Below are 20,248 nucleotides of genomic sequence, written 5' to 3' on the forward strand. Positions count from 1 at the left end.
CCACTCTTTATATTGGAAATAAATATGTATCAATAATTATGTAACAAGTTGGAATAATATAAGCACAAATAGATATACGACAATTAGACCTATAAAAAAATTAGCTCCACTCAACTATACATATTCTTGGAATAGCCTCCGAAACTAATGAATGAATACATTACAAATTCAAACTCTCTTGTACAAACGTTTATGGACGTTCCTCGTAAGTTCGTTTTTTGTTTTTAATAGGAAGAACGGTCAAAACGCTCTATGACCACTAACTTGTATTCAAGGTAGTGAAATCTTGGTCGATGAATAATTCAAAACATTGACTATTCTCGCAACTTTTTAGACTTCTTCTTTCCAAGTATTTCTCAAATGTTTGGAAAGCCAAGAGCAAAGAAGAAAGAGGAGATGGGATTGTGCAGACGAGCGGCTTGCAGACCACTTTTGGCCTTGGCTATTATTTTGGCTATATTACTTTTCACACTAAATGTGCTGAATGGTTTGGGCTCCCCCAAATCAGTAGAAGCCCTGAATTCATATGATGAAAGAGTTGTGGGCTCTAGAGCGGCCTCCCCACCAAGAGGCTGGAATTCTTACGATTCTTTTTCTTGGATCATTTCAGAGGAAGAATTTCTCGCCAATGCCCAAATCCTCTCTGATAAGCTCCTCTCTTTTGGATACCAAGTAAGGGAGAAATGACGCTTATCCTTATCAGCTATTCACAATCTATGCAAATATTTATTAATTGGTTTTAACAGTGATGTTTGCGTGCTTCAGTTTGCAGTGGTAGATTTCTTGTGGTACAGAAAGAATGAAAGTGGTGCATCAGTGGGTTCTCCGGGATATGATGTAATTGATGAATGGGGGAGGCCCATTCCTGATCCTGCAAGATGGCCTTCTTCTGCTGGGGGAAAAGGATTCAAACAAGTTGCAGACAGAGTGCACAAAATGGGCCTCAAATTTGGTATTCATGTTATGCGTGGTATCAGTGCACAGGCCGTTAAAGACAATACCCCCGTTCTCGGCCCTAAGGTGAACAAAAACACAGATTCAATTTATTAATGAAAAAATATTCAGCTAGAAAGTTTGTATAAAATATAGAAAGATTTCTTTTTTCTTTTTATCAGATGTTGTTTTATCATATGTATTGTATAAAAGAATTATGTTTTTTAAAACAAAACTAATAATTTTAATTGGCAAGTAAAATAAAATGAGTATAAATAAGAGATATTTACTTGACAAGTCAGTTTATAATAATTCTTATTTTAGAGTCAAAATTCATTGACCTATGTTTCATGAGTAGTGCTTCACAAAAACTAATTTCTATTTATTACATAAGGGACATTTAGAACACTTTAAATTCTAGTTCTACCATTCATTACATAAGCCACATTTAGAAAACATTGAATTTGAATTCTACTTGAAATTTGACCTTGACAGTCGAAATAGTACAAATTTAAAACCCCCTTGGTCATTAGAATGCTTGTATATCATGTTTTGATGATGTTATTTATTGACGCATTTCCTTACTTTGATGATTAGCATGTGATAGGGCATGTCATTTACTTTGTAAGATTATCTTATGCATTCCACTAGCATTTTAGATTTCCTTATGCTTATGATTGTAGCATGTTTTAGTAGTGACATCCCTATTATGATAGTACTAATGATTTGATCGATGGCTTGGGATGTTATACATGGGGGATGGCTAGGGCCCATGATGGTCTTATGATGCCATTAAAGGTTAGGAGGAACCACGTACTTAGTTGTTTTATTCACTGGAATGTTAATTGTGTTATTACAATGTTGCTTTTAGTTCACTGTGATATTTCCTTCCTTACTTTTACTTCTTACTATTTGATTAGATGGTTAGATGTTTTTCTAGCTTTAGGTTGTGGATAGTTCCCCATAGTATTTGGTTGAAGTAGGAGGGACTACTTCTTAAGATGCGCTGGTTTTGAGGGTGAGTACGTACATCTCCAGAATTAGTCTCGGTGAGGGGGAGATCTATGGATTAAAAAACAAAACATAAACATTTTGCTGACTTTTATTTGGAAGTTCTGATATGAATATTGTGCTCCCTCTTTTGTCCCCAACCATTCCTAAAATTATTTTAAAAAATTTGACTTTAATCACTAATCATAAGTTAAGTGTACTAATCATGAAATGTGATCAATAAATTTAACTTTAAAACTACACAATAATATCATAAATAAAATAATTATTATCTTTAAATTACATAATTTCTTCTAAATAGAAGATCTATTTTAGATTAAAAAAGGCTTTTGTGTACAGGGAATGGCATATGAAGAGAATGGGAAGATTTGGAGGGCGAAAGACATAGCGTTGAGTGGGAAGAGGTGTCGATGGATGGCTAAATGCTTTATGAGTGTTGATACAAGCCTTGGAGCTGGAAGGGCTTTTATTGCTTCCCTTTATCGCCAATATGCAGACTGGGGAGTTGATTTAGGTAATCTAATAGTTAATAATCTATGGCATGAGTTATATTATTTGTTTGATAAAACCGTAGATCTAAACAAAAATGAATTATTTTTGCAGTGAAGCATGACTGTGTCTTTGGGGACGACTTGAATATAGATGAAATATCTCTGGTATCTGAGGTACTTCAGTTTATACTCTCTCTTTTTTTTGTATTTTATCAAGAGCCATATGTTATAGTTGGAGTTCGGCCTAAATAAAATAAAGTAAATGAGTTAAAGGACAAAATCAATTGTAGTTGTTTTTAAAACTATCTGTTTTCTATTTTTGTAATGAATATAGTAGAGTCAAGAGAAATCAAAAGAACAATAAAGTTTATAAGTGAGAGTTTTGCTTCAATTTCTATTTCAGTGCATTTTGGATTTCCTAAGTTTCAAGCCCCCAATACAATTAGCTAGAACCATGCTAAGCAACTTACTCAAAATTCCATAGTCTAATTCCTACATCAAACAAAAATTAGATTATAAAATGTTTAAAGGAGAACAATAAAAGCAACAAAATAAATGAGAAAAAGTGGTCGAGAACCTAAGAATTTATAAGACATTAGAAATCTTACAAACATTTTCTTCTCCTCAAATTTTTATTGATTGCAAAAAATCAAAATTAAATTAAGAAAGTGCAAAACAATTATAAATATTGTTCAATATTTTACGAGGTACAATTTTGGAGGAAAACAAATAGCTAAAAGATGAAGTGAAAAAACAAGTCTCCAAGTTTATAGGCTAGACTACTCTAACTAGACTGTGTCATTTGCAAAGTTGTTGTAGGTTGAGTCCCTTCCTTATTCAAGGTTTAGAAAATAGATCTGAAACATAGTGGTATATATTCAAATGTATTAACAATTAAATTATCAATAACATTATAAAATTATCATCGATTCATATGAGGAAATGGATATTGATGTAGTAAAAATCAACATGACAAAAAGAACAATTTTAAATGAAGAGGGAGTTATGTTCATAAAGGACCATGATATTGGAAATAAGAAGCAATGTCAGGATACTAGTAATTTGCAGCATAGGAAGGAATGTCTTATTAACAAAGTTATGAGGGAAGATGAAGAGGGGGTTATGTTCTTAGATGATCATGATATTGGAAATGGCATGCAATGTCAGGGTACTGGTAATCTGCAGCATAGAAAGGATTGTGTTCTTAATGAAATTACGAGGGCAGGTGATAATATTGAGGACTTTCAAGACATGCAAGGTTATTGTAGGGATATCACTGGCTTAATTTGGGATTCTCAAAATATTGGACTAGTTGTTGGCTCCTACATGGAGGTAAGAGAACAAGAAGAATACTCAAAAAATTACAAGGAAAACTTTGTTAGATAGGATTCACAAATGGATATGGATTTAGGAAAGAATCTGAATGCATGGGATTCCACTCAACATGCTTCCATGGATATGCACAATGAAGATCAAATTATTTGTGTTGACATGGATTTAGAAAATATCTTTGATTCAGAGGATCCCAATCAACATTCAAGTAGGTATATGCAAAGAGAAGTTCAGTATGATTGTAGAGGTGGCTACGATCACAATTTAGTGCTATCTATTGAGCATACTCATAAAAAGAACATACAAGTCAAAATGACACCCAAGAAGAGGGGGAGAAAGCTTAAGGGAGTTAAGACAAAAGAGGAAATTGTAGTGGCAATTCAATCAACATTAGATGGTAAATTTACACCATCTAAAAGAGTGACAAGGAGAACCAGGGGATCTCCTTATGACAATTGTGTCAAGGAATGTTAGGGGCTTGAATGCCCCTAACAAAAGAAATAGAATCAAGAAGGAACTTGATTTCTATGAGTGCAAACATTATATTGCTACAGGAAACGAAGATGTCATAGGAAACTTTTGAGAAGACAATAGCCAAATGGACTAAATGGAATTTGGTGCATAGAAAGGGGATAGGAGCTTTGGGTGGCATTGTTGTACTTTAGAATTTTGTTCATGTGCAAGGGCAGATTTTAGATCAAAATGACAACTGGTGGCTTTTGAAAATGAAAAAAAATGGACTCTCCTTCATTTTGATAAATGTTTATGGTCCTACTTCAACTCAAGATAAACAAAAATTGTGGATAGATTTGCCTCAGATTATCTAGGTACATAATGATCAACATATAATTTTGGGTGGTGATTTCAATGCCATCCTCAAGATGATAGAAAAGAATGGGGGTATTTGTCCACCATTAAAAACTATTCAAGATTTTTTGGGATTTGTAGAGGACAATAACTTGTTGGGTGTTGAGTCTAATAATGGCACCTTCACATGGACTAATAAAAGAGAAAAAAATTCCCAAATTGCAGTCAAATTGGATAGGTTTCTCATTACATAGGAATGGAAGCTAACTAACATCACCTTCCAATTAGATATTCTATCATTACCAGGTTCAAACCACTTCTCTATATCATTATTCATAGGAACCTTTTTAGCATAGCAAGGTTTCAAGCATCAACTGCCTTTCAAATTTGAAGGGATGTGACTTTTTCATCCACATTTTCTTCACCGTATTAAGAAATGGTGGATAAGTGCCCCACCGGGTGAAGGATAAAAAATGCACCAATTTTCTGTTAAATTAAAGTATACCAAGAAAAAGATTAAAAAATGGAATGAAGTGGTTTCTAAAAACATTTTTAAAGAGAAAGGGAAAGTTAAACAGTAGTTGGTAGAAGTTTTCAACATAATCATTAAACAAGGTATGGATGATGACTCTTATCATAAGAAGAAATCATTACAAATAGAATGGGAAGAATTATGTAATAGAGAAGAGGAATATTGGCAACAAAAATCTAGATAATTATAGTTAAGAGAAGGGGACAAAAATACCTCTTTTTTCATGCATTGGCAAAACAAAAAAGGCCAGCAAGTTGTGTTCTTTCCATTAACAATGTTGATATTGGTATACAAATATCTGATATGCTTGGCATCGAAAAAGAAGGGGTGAGATTTATTAAGAGCCTACTTGCACCACCTACTATTCCTACATCCAGTGGACCTATAGAACATGATCTCTTGAATGATATTCCCTTAGTTGTGTTAGATGTTGATAATATTGCTCTTATGGATCCTTTCACCATACAAGAACTTAGAAAAGTTATTTTTTCTCTTCTTTCGAATAAAGCCTTGGGTCTAATCACCCTTTCCAATCAGTTTTCCATCAGTATCATATATCTTAGCAATCTTATTTTCAAACTCAACCTTATATCCTAAATTATTTAGTTGTGACACACTCAAGAGATTATAGTTAAGTCCTTCAACATAGTAAGCATTGTCACATAAAATCTTATCCGTGAGTTTGATAGAACCTTTTCCTTTTATCAAACATGGTGCATCATTACCAAATCTTACACTATTTCCATCATAACAATTTAGGGTAATGAACTTACTTTTGTCTCCAGTCATATGATGTGAACACCCATTTTTAATGATCCATCTATCATTTTTGTTCACACAAGTCACAAGTGTAGTTGCCTCATCTTCATCAGATTTTTCCTTCATTGCAACATACACCACTTCATCATCATGTTCATCATATTCATCTTTTGTTTCCTCTTCAGCAATGTAGCATGACGTCTTGTCTTTATCTTTATAATCCTTGTTGTCATCATCTCTTCTACTTTTGTTCTTGTCACCACCTCTATAGTTTTTATTCTATGTACATCTAGCATCAATATGACCAACCTCATTGCAATTGAAACAAATGATAGGTAATTTACCTTTGAACTTTCCTTTACCTTTGTGGAATCTTCTTGCTAGTAGCGCTTCAAGTTATTCAACATCTTCCTCATCTATATCATTGTCACTAGACACAGATTTTATCTTTCTCTTCTTCTTCTTCTTCTTCTTATTTTGCTTCTTCTTCTACTTCTCATTAGAATCCTTCAATAAAAGTTTAGGTTTGAAAGCATATTCAAGACTCTCAGGTTTGTAATTGTCAAATTTAGATAGCTCAAAAGTAGTGAGCCTACCTACTAGACCTTCAAGTGATAGATTATTTTCTAGTATGCATCTTAGTTCTTGAATTTCAAAAACTCTAATAGCATAAATAGATAGTAGTGTTCTTAAAACTTTTCTTATTACAGTATCATCATCTATATAAATAGTAGCTCCTCTTATTGCATTAACAACTTCTTTTATCCTTGCAACATATTGAGCAATATTTTCACCTTCTTCCATCCTCATATCATCAAACTTACCTCTGAGAATTTCAGCTTTGGCTCTTTGAACTTTAGTGTCTCCTCCATAGATTATGTGTAAAGCATCCCACATTTTCTTTACAGTATCAAGACCTTTGATATTATCAAATTTGGAATAGCTTAGGGTAGAGGCAATCTCCAACATTGCCTGATTGTGTTCTTTCTTCTTTTTCATATCTTCAATAGTTAGGGCTCAAGCAGGATCAACATGCTTAGTGGTAATGGTAGATTGTGCATGATCTCCAAGTCCTCCAAGGTGTAGCTTCATCAAAATTTTCCACATAGGAAATTTATCTCTATTAAGCTTGGCTACATCTCTCTTCGACATCTTGATCTTTGTGGTTCTAGTACCTTCAAACTAGTCCTCTTAAGTGGATGACTTTGATACCAATTGTTGGAATTATTTAGACTAACTGAGAAGGGGGTTGAATTAGTCATCCAAGGTCTAGATGTATAAATAAAACTTTTCACATCTTAGTGAACCCATAAAACATTTAGCATCATGCATGCATCCATAAGATTATGCAATCACTTAAAACTTTGTAGGTTACTATCAAATCAATTTGCAAAAATGTAAACATGAAACTTAAAAGATTGAGCAACACATTTGACACAATGATTTATGTGTAAACCCAATTTTGAAAAAATCACCAATAACATGCTACTCTTTTTCACTCTTTTGAAGTGATGCCCTGTGAAAGGCCAACCTTGTTAAAGGTTATAATACACACTATTAAATGTGACCCTATTAAAGGATTTCAATCACCCTATTAGGAGTGAGCCTTGTTAGAGGACTTTAGACCATTCACTTGGAATGTCACCCGGTTAAAGGATTTACAAATGATTTTTAGGTCAACCTTAATCCAAAGGATTTTACCCTAGACTAATACAATTATTAGAGAATAATAGTAAGGCTTGATCTGATAACAACTTACAACTCCATTTGCAAATTATAGAACTTTGTTTCAGTCCTCCATTTTTCTTGGCCTTCACACATTTTAGCTATGATAGCTTGTTCACCCTTCAAGCATTCATACCCTTAAGCCTTCTTACTTATCATGCCAATGTAGACTCTTCTCTAGGTCACTTGATGAAGGAAAACCCTTGATTCCTCTTCCTTAAGTTCTCACACATGAAAACCTTGCTTCATGGCCAACCATTCCTATAAATAGAAAATTAAGATCTTTTGTTGTTCATTCTCCATCATCCAATTTAGGGTTAGGATAGATTCGATAGGATACAATGAATCTACCCATCATTCCATATCTCTTCTAGAAACTTCTCCTTCAAACCTCTTTGAATTCACCTCAAAATGGGTTACCTTGAATTTTCTGCCACCAGATCATCAACATTATCTTCCACCTAGTTCACACAATCCAAGAAAACAAACTTGTTAGCTCAGATTCATCAAATTCACAATCTTTCAAATAATGCAATAGCTTGGCATTATCTTGCTTATGATGCTCGACACACTGTGTTGCTCGACATCCTCTCTAAAATCACTTCGCATGAACTAAAGTTTAATGGTGCTCAACATCAACTAAACTTTACTTGACACCTACTATTTTTCTTGACATCCATTAGAATTTTCTTTTACTTAGCTCCAACTGATTTTATGCTTGTCTTGCACTGACTTTATTTGGCACCTACTATCCACTCTGTCAAGCTTGGCAAACAAACTTTGTTTAAGTTGTTCTTCTATACGTTTCTAGTGTAACCAACCTTTGTATCCTTAAGTAGGTCATCAATACATCATGTTATCACTATCTTAACTAATTCTTGTACTCCTTTGCATATCATGACTCAACCTTTCCTCTATGTTCTATTCTTAGATTTTTTGATCAAATCCTCTTCATCAATCAAATAAGTGATAGTATTTAAATCATGTAAGTAGTTGTCTTACCAAAAATTAGTAGGTTTGACATCAGTGACAAAATAATGATTGAAACATATTGATCATATCAATCTATTCTCAACAATCTCCCTCTTTTACTATTTTTAGTCTATTCTCAATAACAATAATATCATAGAATAGAAGGTAATTTGATCACATACATAACATACATCGATTATGTAACTACAAAGGAAAAAAAATTAAAAATCAAACGAGTTAGATGAGTTAGCCAAGTCACCTAGGCTAGTTAGCTGAGTCACCCAGTTGAGTCAACTGAGTTAGGCGAGTCAAGCGAGTTTGCTTAGTTGACCTACCAAGCCAAGGTCACGGGTCATTTTGACCCAGTTGAGATAATTTAACTCGCTAACTTAGATGACTCACCCAACTAGTGGTGAGTCTCATTACAATGTTTAGAGGTACTCAAATCACCTACAATAACAATCCAAAAAATTCCAAAGTTTCTTAAGGATTTCTTATGGACTAGGAATATGAATGGCATGAAGAAAATCCTACTTGTTTCTTCGAAAGAAATGGCATAGGTAAAGTCATTGGGTGGTACAGGGTTTCATGACTTGGTAAACCATAATAGAGCTATTGGGGGAGAAGCTAGTGTGGCACATGTGTTCTAAGCCACATACTAAATGGTGCCAAATTATGCAAAAAAAATATCTTGACAACAATTTCTTGTTAAGAGTGTTATCTATTTTGGATCCAGCCAAAGGTTCAGCCATTTAGGATTTTATGATGTCTTCAAGAGATGTTGTGGTCAAATGTGTTTCATGGGAAGTGAACAATGGTGTGAAGGCTAAATTTTGGAAAGACTCATGGAATGAAGCCCCTCTGTTAATTAAGTTTGATTTAAGCCAGGATTTGGTAACACATTCAGAAAGAGTGTGGGATTGTCATCTTGTGGATTTTGTCTCAGCTGTATGTTTATTTTCTAGGAAGGTGATATGGAAAGATCCTTATGAACTACCTTTAATAGATCAAGATAAGAAAATATTTTTAGAAATACTTTCAGGGAAAATAATATACTTGTTCGATAAGGAAGATAGGTTACTTTGGATTCTAGGTAAAAATGGTAAGTATTCATCTAAGGAGGCCTATAGATTTTTACAATAGTAGGAGGTCCCAAATGTTCTTAGCTAGGAATATTCCTTTTGTTGGAATTAGGTCACTCTCCCTAAGGGTGGAATGCTTTGCTTGGATAGCTTTAAAGAACAGGGCATTTACAAGTGACAAGTTAAACAAGCTTCATAGCTCCCAACCTTTTAATTGTCAATTGTGTAAGAAAGAAATTGAAGATGTGGATCACTTATTTTTTAATTGTTCATTTGCACAAAAATGTTGTCTTTTTGTCCCAAGAAAATTGGAGTATTCCACCTCATTGGCCAACAAATTATGGGATCTTCTTTAGTCATGGCTACAGTTATATTCCTCTTACCTCTTCTCTAGTTTATGGAAATGTATTCCAGTGCTTGTGGTATGGGAAACTTGGTGGGAACGTAATAAGAGGACATTTTGACACAACCCTTCAAAAATTGACATTGTTCTTAAAAATCTAGAAAGATCTACTTCTAAGATAGTCAATGCTAGTCATTTGAAGGTCTAATGTAATCTAGTAATATCTAATTAGAATAGTATTTTCATTTGTGAATGGAAAGGCATATATATACCTATCAGTTAGTCTCATAGCTCTTTAAACCAAGGTTTCGAAGATAGAGTTCTAGTTCATTAGCATCCACCTAGCCAAGGTATTGTAAAACTAAATTTTAATGGATTCTTGTGTGGTAATCCTGGTATATCTAGAATTTTGGTATGAATTATAGATAATTAGTGTGTTGTATTAGCACTTAAGTCTTCTCCATTGCAATAGGGCACTAATAATATGGTTGAATTGCAAGCGTTATTTACAGGATTAGCTCTTGCTAGAAAAGGCAGATTTCATTACATATAAGTGGAAGGTGACTCAATGGTTATTATCAATGCATGTATTAAGTAGGAATCACATAATTGGAGATTAGAATATATACTACAACAAATTTCGCTATTATTAGATATCTTCCAAGAAATATGCATATCACATACTCTTTGTGAAGGGAACATAGTGGCAAATTGCATAGCTAACCAGGGGTGTGGTGGTTTGGACATTGAAACAAATAATCCAAGAGGAATTTTCTAGCATGACAATGATCTACAAAAATTAATCACAATTGATAAACAATATATACATCATATGTAAAGAGTTTTGTGTTAGCATATGTAATGACTAGTGTAATTTGGGTTGTCTTTGGGATTTTCCAAGAGTGACTTAAGATGGAAGCTATACTAACTTATGTCAATAATCATGTTTAATCCTAGTGGACATCTTTCTCGTGTGTTATTTGTGATGCTTGAAGATTTTCTTGAACTTCCAAATGTGCAACCAAGGAAGGAGACATCTTCCCCAATGAATAATGAGTTGGTGCCATACATCGTTGAGGTCCCTAATTTGAACTCTGTTTCATCTAATGCTGGTGGTTGGCCTCAATCTTCTATACAACATGTTAACATGGCTGCAAGGGGTGAGCTAGATACACATGGATAGGCTATGGCTGCTTCTATGGGTGGTCATGTACATAGTTGGGTGGTTGAGACATCTTCTTGGTCCCCTCATTCTCAGCAAGATTTTGAGATGTAGGGTTTTTGTGTAATGGATGAGTAAGATATTTTGAATTGTAGAATTTTTTTTACATTACACATTATACATGTTGTAATTGTTGTTTAGGTATACTCGAAAGTAACAAATTACTTCAAGTTTTCACAAATATCATTTTATATAAAATAGTGATATCGAGTTTTCTTTTTGGTTCTTTCTTGATTGATTTTTTGAACCATTTTGTTATATTATTATATATATAGTGGCATGTCCAATTTTGACTAAAATAAAATAAAATAAACAATTAATAATTATACACGGTACTATTCATTACATGCATTATATATTTAAAATCACAGTTCTTCATTGACTACACTACATGCACAAAATGATAGTCTAAGTGTTGAATGACAAGAAAATTTGGTGCATGTAAACCAATGAAGAAATCCAGTAAAGCTGGTGGAACTATGACTCGAGCATCAGTTCCTACATACTCCCCCTTGATGCTGAGACTCATAGTTCGATATCTAGACACCAAAACTTGACTCATGCAACTTCTCATCACTAGATTCTTATATACTCTCACAGTACTTCTAATAGAAGTCAACTAATATCTTCATTAATTTCTCTCTTTCATGAGAGATCACAAGGATCAATCTTCGCCTCCTTTCTCTAACATAGAGAAGAATTTTGACACTTTCGTGTGTTAATCAAAACAAGTAGTCATCATCTACTTCACTCAAATATCAGAACCTTGATCCACCACTATCACTTTGGAAATGAAAATTTGGAGGTTTGTACAACCTTCTCAACATCCTTGTCACCTTCTTCCAACAAGATCCATCGATCCATCCTTAATCCACCTGAATACAACTTTTCACAGATTGGCCATCACAATCTCTATTCCAACAAGTCTTTTCACTATGACTCTTCAACCCACAAGTGCTACAAGGTGAAGATCCCAACATTTACCTTTTTTATGTCCTTCCCTTCACAATAGGAACATGAAATGTATTCTTTACTCTAAACTGATGTATTTGAACCTATAATACTAGTAGCATTAGATCTTTTTTGCTTAACAAATCCTAGGCCTTCATGCTTTGGCCTCCAAATGGGCTAGATGGGATCTTTCATGCCTTGCCCATGCTTTCCAAATCCACTTCCTTTGAATCCCATTTTCTACATAATCTTTAGACCAATATTATCTTTAAAACAACTTTTATCACCATCATGACAAACTCCGTCCATACCTATAGACATATTTGTACATACATCTTTGCACTCTTTCCCTGAAGAAACTTTGGTCACATCATTGTTGGAAATATAAGAGGAGTAACTAAGATGGGAGGGGTGAATCAAATACCACTAAAATAAATCCCAGATTCCTTAGATGTTAGTACAAAAATAAACTCTAAAAACTAAACTCTATTGATGCTCGACAAACATAGAAAAATGTTGTAACTCGATAAATACTAAAATTGCTTGGCAAATACTTAACATGCAATTCTTAAAATGCTATCTATTATTATCATTACTTTAACTTAGTTGCAAACATAGAAAAGAAATAGCATGAAAACATTTGACACCAAGATTTAATGTGGAAACCCAATTTGGGAAAAACCACCAATTGCAACTAGTTACAATTGACTCTTCTGAAGTGAGCCTTGTTAGGAGCCAACCCTATTAAAGGTTACAAAAAACATAATTAGGTGTGACCTTGTTAGAGGATTTAATCACCCTGTTAGGAGTATGCTTTTTAGAGGTCTTTAAACAATTCTATAGAACTGCCACCTTGTTAGAGGATTTGAAAATAGTTGTTAAGCCAACTCTATTAAGAGATTTAGATCACTACTACAATAGTTAGAAAGTAACAATGAGATAATCTGATTTCTGATGTAACTAAATTGCTGATTACAAATCTTAATTTTGGCTTGTATACTTGGTCCTTCTTGATTGAATGTATCTTTTTAGCTCCACAAGGATATTTTTCTTATCCTTATAATTTGCTTCCTCTTAGCATCATTAAATCTTCAATTATCATCCATGCATTCTTCATCCTTTTCACACTTTCTCCTCAACTTGACATTATACTTATATCTATCATATTGTCAAGTTATCTTGAATATAACTTAGAATAAATAATATTCATCTTCTCAGTCAGCTAGAACTAACAAACAATTCAATTGAACTCAATATGCTAAAATAAGAAAATCCTTCATTAGCCAACCCAGCTCAGTAGACACTAACTCATAAACAATTCTCCTATGTTAACTAAGTGAGCTCAGTTAACACTACATATTTACAAAGTTTCTTTGGTAACCAAGTGAGCTCAGTTAACACTAGTTCATCCAACATTTCCTTTATTAACTGAGTGAGCTCAATTAACACTCATCTTCTGCAAACTTTCCTTTGTCTCCTGAGTGAACTCAGTAGACATTGTCTTCTTAACTTGGCAAGCTATGGAACACTCGGTAGACATAGAAAAATATCTTCAATGCCCAAGTGAGCTCAACATATACTGACTGGTAATGATATAACATTTTGTGGAACATCAAAGAAAATACACAATTAATCAATTGTTCCAACAATCTCCCTCTTTGTCATTGATGGCAACACAACATGTCATAATGCAAGGAAATTTTAGAGTAAGAATAAAGTAAGGAATATATCCTTAGTTTCATTTTGTTTCTCATCCATGAGAACTCCCTCTATCAGTGTGAACTCTTTCTGCCTTGAGTTTCTCCCTCTGTCAAAAAACTTCTGTCTACAACAACTTCATTTGAATATCAAATCAAGTTCAATTTCCCTCTTTGACACTCTTAGTTTATCTAATTACAAATTTTTTTGTGAGATATGACAACATACTTACTTCTTTCTCTTTGACATCTAATGCCAAAGATAATATTTAGTTAATATCAATGTACCTCAAGCACTGATTCATTTGTAATATGTCCTTGCTAATTTTTCTTCAACCAATTGATCTTCAACATGCTTTGGTTGATGCATTACTAAACTTCATTTAGTGAGGTTTAGATAGGGGAATGACCCCTAGCTTACCTATTAGATACAAAAATGCATCCTTAGGTAATGGCTTGGTGAATATGTCTACAATTTTCTCTTTTGTATTTACATATTCCAATTTGACTTCTTTATCTTCAACCAATTCTCTTTAGAAATGATATTTTATAGCAATGTACTTTGTTTTGGCATGCATCATTGCATTCTTTGATATATTTTTTGCACTGGTGTTATCACAGTATATGACTACTTGATCCTTGATCTCTATCTTCATACTTGTCATCAATTGTTTGAGCCAAAAAATGTTAGAACAATTAATTGTTGCTGTCACATATTCTACTTTTGTTGTGGACTAATAGATACAATTCTATTTCTTGCTTGTCCAAGACAATAATCTTTTACCAAGAAAGAATGCTCCACCACTAGTGCTTTTTTTGTCATCAATACTTCCTGCCCAATCAACATTTGTAAATACTTTTAAGTCCAAATTGCCTCATATTTTGTACCATAAGCCATAGTCTTCAGTACCTTTTAGATATCTCATGATTCTCTTGATTGCCATTATGTGATTTTCTTTGAGATTTGCTAAGAATCTTGCCACCATACCAATTGCTAATGCAATATCAAGCCTTGTATGTACTACATACTATAATTTTCCAGTCATTGATTTGTATGTGGTCTAATCTACAGCCTTGGAATCATCATTTTTGGAAAGCTTATGTCTAGTAGACATAGGGGTTCCAACTAGTATTGAATCTTCCATTCCAAATTTCTTTAGTATCTCCTTGATAAATTTAGATTGAGTAATGTAGATACCATCTTTGCTTTGTTGAATCTGTAATCCAACAAAGAATTTTATCTCACCAAACATGGACATCTCAAATTCTTTACTCATTTCTTCTAAAAATTCATTGCACAAGTCATTATTTCCTATCAATAAAGTGTCATCAACAAATATTTCTGCCAACACAATCTTCATGTCTAGTCCTTCTTTGATATATACACTATTGTTATCATTTGTTCTTTGAAAACCAATCTATACCAAGTAGTTATGAAGTTTTTCATACCAAGCTATGGGATATTTCTTGAGACCATATAATGCCTTATGTAATTTGTAGACCATGTCTATTTTGCTAGGATCTACAAAACCTTCTGGTTATTCAATGTAGACCTCTTCATCGAGAATTCCATTCAAGAATGCAGATTTTACATCCATTTGATAAACTTTAAATCCTCTGTAAGAAACATATGCTAGTAAAGTTCTAACACCTAATAATCTTGCAATAGGAGAAAAAGTTTCACCATAATCAATACCTTCTTCTTGAGAATAACCTTTTCATACCAACCTTGCTTTGTTTTTGGATACTTTTCCATCTTTATTTAGCTTGTTTCTGAACACCCACTTTGTGCCAATTAATTTTTATCCTTGGGTCTAGGAACAAGAGTCCAAGTTTTGTTCTTCTCTATTTTTTCTATTTCTTCATTCATTGCTTCAATGCAACTTTTATTTTCCAAAGAAACTTTAAGATTTCTAGGCTCAAATTCAGCAAGTAAACATGTACCTTTTAATTTGCCTCTTGTCATAGTTCCATTTGATTTGTCTCTAATGATCTAATTAGGTGCATGGTGCCTTCTGACATATCTTACTAACACAAGTCCTTTGGATTTACTAATTTTATTATGAACTTCAGTGTCAAGCTTGGGCCTCATTGTCTGTGACTTGGGTCCATCAAACTCAGTTGGTTCTTGAAGATGCTTGGTAGCTTCTGACTATGACTTGGGTCCTTCAGATAGTGACTCAAGTTGCAATATCTACAACTTGGTAGTTGTTGGATACTTTGGGGACTCAGGAGGTGAAGCTTCCTTTCTTTCAGATAGATTTGGTAGGGTACTAGGTTCATAGTAAACAAATCTTTTATAATCCTTAGGCTCTTTACTAGTTTCTTCTTCACTCTTTTTTGCAAACTCATCAATTCTCACATGTGAACTTTCTATGATTTTATGAGTAGACAAATTCAAATATTTGTATGCTTTACTTCTACAAGAGTATCCTAGAGATATGCCTTCATCACCTTTGACATCAAATTTTCCTTTTCTAGATTCTTTCCAGATATAACATTTTCTACCAAATACTTTCAAGTAACTTACATTAGGTTTGTAGCCGTACCATAGTTCATAAGGAGTTTGATTTGAGTCTTTCTTTAGCTATACTCTATTCAAGGTATGAACTACAGTGCTGATAGCTTCCTTCCAGTATTTGATTGCAACGTTCTTTTCTATCACCAGTGTTCTTACATAATCCATGATGAATTTGTTCCTCCTTTTAGCTATACCATTCTATTGAGGTGTACCAAGGGCTAATACTTATCTTTTGATTCCTTTCTCAATGCAGAATTCATTGAATTCATTGGAGATGAATTCACTACCTCTATTTGATCTTATACATTTCAACTTCTTTCCAATTTTTTTTTCTACTCTTGCCAAGTACCACTTGAATTTTTGAAAAGCTTCAGATTTTTCTTTTAGATACATTATAGTCATCATTCTAGAATAGTCAACAACAAAAAAAATTAAAAACTTATCTCCACTATAACTCTCTATTCCAATAGGTCCACATAAGTTTGTGTGCACAAGCTCTAAGACTTCTTTAGAATGATAGTTTTTTCTTTTGAAACTAGTCTTTCCCATCTTACCAATTTGGCAATTTTTGTATAGACCCATATCAGGTTTGTTTAAACTAGGAATAGTTCTTACTCTTTTATATTTTCTTATCTTGACTAGATTATCAAAGTTTACATGACATAATATCTTGTGCCATAACTATCTTTCTTCTACTTGAGCAATAAAACATAAACTTTCATTGAGATCAAGATAAAATAGATTACCTTTTGTTTGCTTGCCAAATCCAACCTAATTTACTTTACCATCCACCAGTTTGGCCTTTCCATCCATGAATTCTACTTTGAATCTAATGGTAATCAATTGTGCCACACTCAATAGATTATGCTTTACTCCTTCAACACAATAAGCATTACCACATATAAGTTCATTGGCTAATGAGATACAACCTTTTCATTTTATGCAAAAAGGTTCATTGTTTCCAAATCTTACACTACCTCCATCATAATGTTCCACGTGTTCAAAATGTATTTTATCTCTAGTCATATGATGTGAGCATCCACTATCAATAATCCATGAATCATTTTTGGTAACATGAGAGATAAGTGCCATCTTATCTCCTTCATCATCAGATTCATCTTCACTGTTATGAGAAGATTTAGCCATAAAACAAGATTTCTTACCTTTTTCCTTGTAGTCCTTGTAGTTTTTGAATTCCTTCTTGCCTTTATACATATTACTTTTCTTTTCATCCTTTTTTTCTCTATTTGGGCACTTAGCAACAATATGAGCAATTTCTTTACAAGAAAAGTATATTAGAGGAATCTTGCCTTTGTACTTTCCTCTACCTTTTGTATATTTTCTTGCGAGTAGGGCTTCAACAACTTCAAGATCATAGTCTAAAATTTCTTCTAATTCTTCTTCACTTCCTAATTGATTGGGCTTTGATTTCTTTTCTCTTTTTTTGAATGAAAGCTTGGCTTCAAATGCAAACTCAATATTTTTGGAACTAGAAACATAGTTATCATAGTTATCCAACTCAAAAGCTTTCAATCTTCCAACTAGAGCATCCAAAGTTATATTTCTATTTGGATCACACCTCATTTCTTGAATAGCAGATACTCTAATTCCATAAATAGGAAGAAGAGTTTTGAGTACCTTTCTTACAACTATTTTGTCATCAATTTCTCCTCTAGATGCTTTGATTGCAGTCACACTTGCTTTGATTCTTTCAACATATTTTTCAATGTTTTCATCTTCTCTCATCTTCTTTTGATGAAATTTTCCTCTGAGACTTTCTACTTTGGCTCTTCTTACATTGTCATCTCCTCCATAGATATCTTTCAGTTTGGTCCACATTGCATGAGTTGTTTTGTAGTCTTTTACTTCATCAAATTTAGTATAACAAAGAGCAAATGCAATATCAATCATCACAATGTTATGATTCTTCTTTTCAACAATGTCTTCCGCTGATAATGTTCTAGTAGGAGTCTTGTTTTCAACATCAAGATATTTATAACCCGAATCATTAATAGTAGCCAAATGTAATCTCATGAGTCCTTGCCATTTTGCAAAATTGTCTCTGTTCAATTTGGGAATCTCTCTTCTGTAGGGCATCCTGATCTTTAGGTTAGGTCCTTGAAACCTTCTCTACATGCACCAAAAGCTCTGATACCAATTGTTAGAAATATGAGATGAGTGACTGAGAGGGGAGGTATGAAGCAGTTACCACTAAAATAAATCCTAGATCCATTAGATGTCAGTACAAAAATAAACTCTGAAAACTAAACTCTATTAGTGCTTCACAAACACATAGAAAAATGTTGTAACTCTGTAAATATTGAAAATTCTTGAAAATCATTGAACATGTAATTCTTAAGATGTTATCTATGACTATCATTACTTTAACTTAGTTGCAAACACAAAAAAATAAATAGCATGAATACATTTGACACTAAGATTTAACATGGAAACCCAAATTGGGAAAAACCACCAATTGCAACTAGTTACAGTTTTCATTCTTCTGAAATGAGCCTTATTAGGAGCCAAATCTATCAAAGGTTACAAAATACACTATTAGGTGTGACCCTATTATAGGATTTAATCACCCTATTAGGAGTGGCCTTGTTAGAGGTCTTTAGACAATTCAATAAAAATCTCACCATTTGAGAGGATTTGCAAATAGTTGTTAAGCCAACTCTGTTAAGAGATTTAGATCATTGATACAATGGTTAGAGAGTAACAATGAGATGACCTAATTTATGATGCAACTAAATTTTTTATTACAAATCTCAATTCTGGCTTGTATACTTTATCCTTCTTGATCGAATGTATCTTTTTAGCTCCACAATGATATTCAACTTATCTTTCAAATTCACTTCCTCTTAGCATCATTAAATATTCAATTATTATCCATGCATTCTTCATCCTTTTCACACTTTCTAATCCTCAACTTGACCTTATATTTATATCTATCATATTGTCAAGTCAGCTTGAATATAACTAAGAATAAATAATATTCATCTTCTTAGTCGGCTAGAATCAACAAACAATTCAATTTAACTCAATATGCCAAAATAAGTAAATCCTTCATTAGCCAACCTAGCTTGGTAGACATTGACTTAGAAACAATTTTCTTTTGTTAACCAAGTGAACTCAATTAATACTGCATATTCACAAAGTTCCTTTGGTAACCAAGTGAGCTCAATTAACACTGGTTCCATCTAACATTTCCTTTATTAACTAAGTGAGCTTAGTTAACACTCATCTTCTGCAAACTTTCCTTTGTCTCCCGAGTGAACTCGGTAGATACTATCTTCTGAACTTGGCAGGCTCTGGAATGCTTAGTAGACATAGAAGACTATCTGCAATGCCCGAGTGAGATTGACACACACTGACTACTAATGATATGAAATTTTGTGTAACATAAAATATAATACACAATTAATCAATTTTTCCAACAATCGTCAACACTAAATAGGCACAGATCATTTGTATCACATGCAACTTCACAAACTGATGGCTTTGATTTCAAGATCTCAATATCTTTTTTGAATTTTTTTACCTTTCTACCCAAATCAACATTATCCTTCTTAACATTCTCCAACTCTTTCTCAAGGTTAGATCATTTTCACAAACTTTCTCATAAACATTCTTTCTCAACTCCTTAATCATTTCTAACAATTTTGAATTTGATTGTTTAAATTTCAACAATTCATCTTTTAATACATCTTTCTCACAAATGAGACTCAAATTTTCTTTTTAAGCCTTCTTTCTATTTTTTTCAATTGAAACAATTAAATAATTCTACACAAATAAATTACCTTGATGATGGGAACTATTGTTGGACTACACTAAATGGATCTTCTTTTATCTCTATAAATCTTCAAT

The 20,248-nt window shown here is 33.2% G+C and overlaps 1 protein-coding gene across 3 annotated transcripts in view; it reads left to right on the forward strand.

Moving 5' to 3' along the window:
* Positions 1-341: 341 nt before the first annotated feature.
* The window catches only part of LOC149576154 (alpha-galactosidase-like), a 191,403-nt gene continuing 171,496 nt past the window's right edge, over positions 342-20,248 (forward strand). For all 3 annotated transcript variants that reach the window (XM_089802438.1, XM_089802649.1, XM_089802932.1), the window contains exons 1-4: positions 342-672; positions 766-1,020; positions 2,284-2,458; positions 2,548-2,609. In XM_089802438.1, coding sequence (XP_089658564.1) covers positions 361-672; positions 766-1,020; positions 2,284-2,458; positions 2,548-2,609 — 804 coding nt within the window. In that variant the 5' untranslated portion in view covers positions 342-360. The remainder of the gene's footprint in view (positions 673-765; positions 1,021-2,283; positions 2,459-2,547; positions 2,610-20,248) is intronic.

The sequence above is a fragment of the Cupressus sempervirens genome, chromosome 1 (assembly GCF_028749045.1).
Source record: "Cupressus sempervirens isolate cs-2001-9-10 chromosome 1, ASM2874904v1, whole genome shotgun sequence".
Taxonomy (NCBI): domain Eukaryota; kingdom Viridiplantae; phylum Streptophyta; class Pinopsida; order Cupressales; family Cupressaceae; genus Cupressus; species Cupressus sempervirens.